This window comes from Bufo bufo, chromosome 4, assembly GCF_905171765.1.
Source record: "Bufo bufo chromosome 4, aBufBuf1.1, whole genome shotgun sequence".
Taxonomy (NCBI): Eukaryota; Metazoa; Chordata; class Amphibia; order Anura; family Bufonidae; genus Bufo; species Bufo bufo.
In genome coordinates this window covers 34,732,498-34,739,541 of record NC_053392.1, presented here as the reverse complement: position 1 = coordinate 34,739,541, position 7,044 = coordinate 34,732,498, and the positions used below count along the sequence as shown (strand labels likewise).

The 7,044-nt window shown below is 50.8% G+C and overlaps 1 protein-coding gene across 1 annotated transcript; it reads right to left on the bottom strand.

The window, feature by feature from the left end:
• Window positions 1-861: 861 nt before the first annotated feature.
• Window positions 862-6,727, bottom strand: LOC120999897 (uncharacterized WD repeat-containing protein alr2800-like). Its single transcript, XM_040430948.1, has 8 exons — window positions 6,626-6,727; window positions 4,549-4,793; window positions 4,284-4,464; window positions 3,987-4,093; window positions 3,698-3,844; window positions 2,800-2,880; window positions 2,284-2,496; window positions 862-990 (listed from the first exon to the last, which is right to left on the bottom strand). The coding sequence occupies exons 2-8, from the start codon at window positions 4,771-4,773 to the stop codon at window positions 871-873; spliced, it is 1,074 nt and encodes a 357-aa protein (XP_040286882.1). The 5' UTR covers window positions 4,774-4,793; window positions 6,626-6,727; the 3' UTR covers window positions 862-870.
• Between the last annotated feature and the right edge of the window lie 317 nt (window positions 6,728-7,044).

Here is a 7,044-nt window from a genome sequence, read left to right as displayed (position 1 = left end):
CATAACAGTGACATCCACAGCGCCCCCATAACAGTGACATCCACAGTGCTCCCATAACAGTGACATCCACAGTGCCCCCATAACAGTGATATCCACAGCGCCCCCATAACATAGAGAGCTCCAGACTGTATATGCCAGCTTTGCTCCCATAATACTGAGGTGATGCACGGTGACATATTCTGTCGGTCACGCCCCGTGTTATGTGTCGCTGTATTCTTTGACATCAGGGTGTGTTCGTGGGTCCGCTGGGTGTGTCCTTCTTCATCCTTCTCCAGTACAGGAAGGGTTACACGGACCGCTCAGTGTCACCCCTTTAAAGTTCAGACTCAGGACATTCAGCAAAGTCAAGCTGTGGAAGAGCGGACAGAGCCTGGGAATGAGCCCACACCCGTCTGCTGAGGGGGCGTCCCAAACATGTCAGTACACGGCTGAGGCAGCAGGGGGTGCTATGCCCAGATCCTTGTGTCACCCATCACATCCATCCATGGTGGAGCAGGTTCACACCACAACCAGTCATGATCTACATCTATACCCACTCTTCGTCTTATGCTCCAGTCACATCCAAAGCTGCCTTCACAGTTTTGCTGCCCCCCCCCCCCCCCTCCTCGTTCTGACCCTGCATCTTCCAGCACCCCTTTAAAGAGAAATCAATGTCCGCTGAATTGCATTCTGCGGAGCGACAGCGCCACAGGCCATGACAGCTCCTTCGCACAGTGTCACAGTGCGGACATCATCCAAATGGCAGCTGCTAGATCAATTATTTAATTGTTTGCAGCTTTCGGTGTGACTGGAGTAGAAGCTGTGACGCAGCTCAGAATCACAACAAGAAAAGTAAAGCATTTACACATTTACTGAGTATCAAAACCGACATCAACACAGCTCTGCAATGTGAAGATTGCCGCCGACTCCGCCCACCGCCACAACGCGACCGTCGGGAGCCGCGTCTACCGTCTGCACGGCCTTGCTGGAAAGCGAAACTTCTCCGAGAACCTGCAAAAAAAATAAAAATAAAAAGAATTAAAAGGGCCCCCTAATCTACATGCAGTAAATGTTGGGTGGAGTTCCCCTTTAAGGATGACGTGTGATACGTGATATGAGCTGGAACATTATATACCGGGCGGATTATCCAGGACTGTGTATAATGTGCCCCATACATCGCCCTACGGCTGCAGAGCCTCGCGCTGATCCCAGATTAATCCTGCTCACGGCAACGAGAAAACACAGCCGGGCTAAAGAAAGGTTTATCTTCTGCTGATCTTAGGTCACATTGTGTCTTATGCTCCAGTCACTGCCAAAGCTGCGCTCAAAATTCTTGGCTGCCTCTGGTAAACTGATTTTAGAGACATCTTTAGCTGTGGCCTTACAATCCCTTCAATTCTAGGAGATCTGAAACATGGTCTGTGCAGACACTGAGCAAGAAGGGGGTCGATAGAAAGACGCAGCTAAGAGGAAGCCAGAGCACTTGTGAACGCAGCACTAGAAGTGACTGGAGTACAAGAGAATATTCTGCAGGTGATTACAACTCAGCATGACGTGTAGATGAAAAAGACTGCATCTCCCAGAATGCATCATGGTCCTGTATAGACACTGAACCAGTAGGGACTGCTGACAGGTGCCAAGACTTAAAGTTACCCAGAAAGCCGCAGATTTAAGGGCTGCAAAGTTCTGCACTCAGATATATCGTATTGTCAGAAACACTACAACCCCCAGAATGCAGAGGCCATATCAGCTCTGTACAGACGCTGAACCAGTAGGGACTGCTGGGAGGTTGCGAAGACAGAAAGCAGAAGATTTAAGAGTTCTAATGTCCTGCACTGAGACACCGTATCACAGGAAACACTACATCTCCCAGAATGCAGAGGCCATATCAGCTCTGTACAGACGCTGAACCAGTAGGGACTGCTGAGAGGTCCCGAAGACAGAAAGCAGAAGATTTAAGAGTTGCAATGTCCTGCACTGTGATACGCTGTATGATAAGAAGCACTACATCTCCCAGAATGCAGAGGCCATAGCAGCTCAGTGCAGACACTGAACCAGTAGGGAATGCTGACAGCTGCGAGAATTGAAAGCTGCCCAGAAAGGAGCAGAGTCATAACGTTCTGCCATCTGATACATTTTTGGGAGGTGTAATCACATGTCCAGAGCCCATATCAGCATCGTACAGACACTGAACCAGCAGGAGCTGCTGGGAAATTCTGCAGCCTGACAGCTAATAAATGCCTCCTCCTAACGCTGCCTTACAGCTGTCGGTGCCGTCCTTTCAGAAGCAGGTGCGGGTCTTACCTCCTGCGTCTTGAGGTTGATGGCGCGGGCGCTGCAAGTCCCGCTGCCTCCGGCCAGGACCACGTGGTCGGTGCAGAACCGCGCGGCGTACAGGAACTCCCCCTGCAGGACAGGGGCAGGAAAGGGAACGTCTTGTATCAGGCTGGAGGTGCGCAAGTCCCAGAGCTGCAGAGCGTTCCTCGCCACCCAGGAGCCGCTCAGGATGTGCTGGTTCTGTCGGGGGGACAAAATGGTACATGAGCGGAGGAGTTCTCTAATCCGGAGTCCACTGGGTGACTCCGACAACGCCGACACCCCGCTTTCCTACAGCCCTGAACGGCAGGACCATGAAACCTTTATGGCATAATCTACTGTTATGTGTTTTCTGTCAATTCCACCTGTGAACCAGCAGAGGGCAGCAGTGAAACATGACAACGAGCAGGAAACCAGCAGGACTCTGAGTGCAGCTCTGGAGTTGACTGGAGTAGAAGGACCTCCCTATGGAGCACCGTTCCCATCCCCATGAGCAGCACTCACCCGAATATCAATCCCCGGGCCGCAGATGTGAGGACCGCTGATCAACCGCCGCGCCTCCTTCGCCATCCGCTTGTCCCAGACCTGGGGTCAGAAACAAATCAGAGTAAATCTGAGCTGAGGGTTTGTTACAGTTGCATCCAGTCTATACAATTCTCTCTGACCTAAGCAGTAGAGACTCCAGACTGATACATGTCACCGCAGCTGAGGGTTTGTTACAGTTGCATCTGGTCTGTAAAATTCTCTCTGATATCAACAGTAAGGACTCCAGACTGACACATGTCACCGCAGCTGAGGGTTTGTTACAGTTGCATCCAGTCTATACTATTCTCTCTGAGCTAAGCAGTAAGGACTCCAGACTGATACATGTCACCGCAGCTGAGGGTTTGTTACAGTTACATCTGGTCTGTAAAATTCTCTCTGATATCAACAGTAAGGACTCCGGACTGATATATGTCACTGCAGCTGAGGGTTTGTTACAGTTGCATCCAGTCTATACTATTCTCTCTGAGCTAAGCAGTAAGGACTCCGGTCTGATACATGTCACCGCAGCTGAGGGTTTGTTACAGTTACAGCTGGTCTGTAAAATTCTCTCTGATATCAACAGTAAGGACTCCGAACTGATATATGTCACCGCAGCTGAGGGTTTGTTACAGTTACATCCAGAGTCTATACTATTCTGTCTGAGCTAAACAGTAAGGACTCCAGACTGACACGTCACCGCAGCTGAGGGTTTGTTACAGTTACATCTGGTCTGTAAAATTCTCTCTGATATCAACAGTAAGGACTCCGGACTGATATATGTCACCACAGCTGAGGGTTTGTTACAGTTGTATCTGATCATTTGAACCGATCCGAAACACCCCCATCTACCATATAATGCATCTTACTGGACACCGACCTTTATGGAATTGTCCCAGCCACCCGTCACAAAAAGATGGCGTTCAGAGGGGTGAAACTTCAGAGCGAAGATCCTGCGCGTGTGACCGCTGGTCAGCGTCAGCTCGTCGTCAGTTAGGAAGTCCGGCGCCATCAAGAAGTTCAAGATCTGGGACATAAAGCACAGATTACAACTCCCATCAGGCACAACCAGGAAAGGTTGAGGACTGTTGTACTGAGCTGGTAAGGCTGTGTGCACACGTGGTTTACCCCATTAGTGTAAGGTAGGTGACGGTTGACGGGGGCGTTACCTCATTGGTCTGACTGTCGTACAGACGGATGTGTCGGTCTTTCCCCGCCGTGGCGAACACGCTGCCGTCCATGCTGAAATCCAAAGCGTGAATTTCATTTTCCTCCTCTAAAAAAAAAAGAAATTAAATACATAAAATACAATCAAAAAGCCTAAAAAACAATAAAAACGTTATTGCTTTGATGAACGAAGGCGGACAGGAATCTATTTGGGATGGTTTAAAAGAACCGCTCCCCCACCTCTGACTGTGAAGACCTCTCCTCGCCCCCCCAATTGTTAACCCTTACATGACCGTCACCTGTGAGCGTTAAAACGTTCAACTCGGACTTGATGTCGTAAAAGGAGATGAGGCCGTCGGCGCCGGCGCCCACCAGGAGGTTGCTGTTTTTTGGGTGGTAGCTGAGGGAGGTGATGGCTTGTCTGGTGCGATGTCCGGAGAACAGAGTCGCGCCGAGGCCGCCACGTTCTACATTCACGACCTGAAACAGACCAGATGTGAAGACGTTCTCGCCGTTTCCACCATTGGTTTTCAACCTCCGTTCTTGCATCTCCTCCCCCCTTACCTGGAGAGCGCCGTTCCCGAAACCAACCGCCAGCTGTTTGCCGCTGGGTGAGAAGCGGAGGCTGTAGATACTGTGCGAGTCCTTGGTCAGAGGGATGCGATGTCGGACAAACAGCTCACCGTATCTCCCGTGCTCCTCTTCGTCCGATCCCTCATCCACGCTCTCCCCGGAGCTCTCTAACGACCTGGATCTAAGAATGGCTTCCTCCAAGCGTCGGCGAGACATGGCGCCCTCCTCTTATCACCCTGTGGGGCAGAACCAAGAAGAGGCCACTTCCTGTCAGCCATATTGTCTCCCATAGGACTAATACATCTGTCACCCGGTCACAGAGCCTAGATCTTCTCCTGTCTCCCTCTGTGAGGTCTTCTGATTGGTTGAGGAGGGCTCGCGTGTGGTAGGTGGGCCACTTCAGCCCCCGAGATCAAAAAACGGAGTGCAGTTACAACGACCACCCGTACGGGCGCCATTAAAGTGGTTGTCCGAATTTAATGAAAACTGTAGATGCGGTAGAATAACAGAAGAATGGATGCTCACCCCTTTTCTGCACCGCGCTCCTGGCTGCAGCGGTGACGTCCTGTGTACTGCTGAGGCCAGTGACTGGCTGCGTGGTGACCGGTGTGGAGAATGTCAACTCTGCAGCCAGGAAGAGGGCATCAGAAAGGGGGCGAGGAGAGAAAGGGGGAGAGTATCCATTATGCTGATATTTTAGTACATGTACAGGGGCTGCCCAGCTCTTTACTGAACTCTGACAACCCCAGGTGACACTGACTTGTCAATCAGAAGTTCAAAAAAGATGGGTGACAACCTGACAGAGCTGCAATGACCAACACGAAGCGTCCATGCATTACATGGGTTCCTCCAATCTCTCTACTTCCCTGATCTCTTCTGTGATGTCTCTGCTCCCCAGACCTCTTCTCTGACCTCTCTTCTCCCCTAATGTGTCTGTTCCTGTCTCCTTTCTCCATTGATCTCTTCGTTCCTCTGACCTCTCTTCTCTGATCCCTCTACTCCCAAGACCTCTCTCCTCCTCTGATGTCTCTGCTCCCCTGACCTCTCCCCTCATCTGGTCTCTCTTCTCCTCTAACGTCTCTGCTCCTGTGACCTCTTTTTTCCTTCGGTCTCTTTGCTCCCTGACCTCTCTTCTCCTCTGATGTCTCTGCACTCCTGATTTCCTCTGCTATGATCTCTCCGCTCCCCTAATTTTGTCCCCTTCTGACATCTCCTCTCTGATGCCTCTGATCTGATTTCTTCTCCTATGATCTTTCTGCTACTCTAATATCTCTGATTTCTTCTCCTCTGACCGCTCTTCTCTGATGTTTCCACTCCCCTGATTTTTTTCTCCTCTGACGACCTCTCTTCTCCCCTGATTTCTTCTCCTCTGATCTGCTCCTCTAATATCTCTGATTTCTTCTCCTATGACCTCTCTTCTCCCCTGATTTCTTCTCCTCTGACCTCTGTTCTCCCCGGATTTCTTCTCCTCTGATCTGCTCCCCTAATATCTCTGATTTCTTCTCCTCTGACCTCTCTTCTCCTCTGACCTCCCCGGATTTCTTCTCCTCTGATCTGCTCCCCTAATATCTCTGATTTCTTCTCCTCTGACTTCTCTTCTCCTCTGACCTCTGTTCTCCCCGGATTTCTTCTCCTCTGATCTGCTCCCCTAATATCTCTGATTTCTTCTCCTCTGACCTCTGTTCTCCCCAGATTTCTTCTCCTCTGATCTGCTCCCCTAATATCTCTGATTTCTTCTCCTCTGACCTCTCTTCTCCTCTGACCTCTGTTCTCCCCCGGATTTCTTCTCCTCTGATCTGCTCCCCTAATATCTCTGATTTCTTCTCCTCTGACCTCTGTTCTCCCCAGATTTCTTCTCCTCTGATCTGCTCCCCTAATATCTCTGATTTCTTCTCCTCTGACCTCTGTTCTCCCCAGATTTCTTCTCCTCTGATCTGCTCCTCTAATATCTCAGATTTCTTCTCCTATGACCTCTGTTCTTCCCTGATTTCTTCTCCTCTGGTCTCTCCACTCCCCTGATTTTGTCTCTGGTCTCTCAGCTCCTGTAATATCTCTGATGTCCTCCTACCTTTTCGGCAGGTGTATCAGGAGGTGTTCATTCAACTCATCCCTCTACTCTCATGGTCCTGGGCGAGTGGTGTAGGTGCGGAGTGCCTGTGTGTGGGGCGAGCTCACTATGGAGGGCGTGCTCAGCAGAGATCGTTAATCCTCATCTCCTGGACAACAGAAGACGCTTCACCCCAGGAGACAAAAGAGACAGCAAACAAAAGGCTCTCCGTCACGCCCCCTCCCCGGTCACAAATCTGTGCAGGGACATTTCAACCTAAAAGTCACATCTGTTCCTCGGAAAGCTGGGTGGGGAGCAGGACGTTCTCTGTTCCAGCTCCCACATCCAGCTTCAGGCTCGGACTGGCCCACAGGGGTACATGGGAATCCCCCGGTGGGCCCCTGAGCAAAGTGGGCCCCTAGACTCCCACCCACTTCACA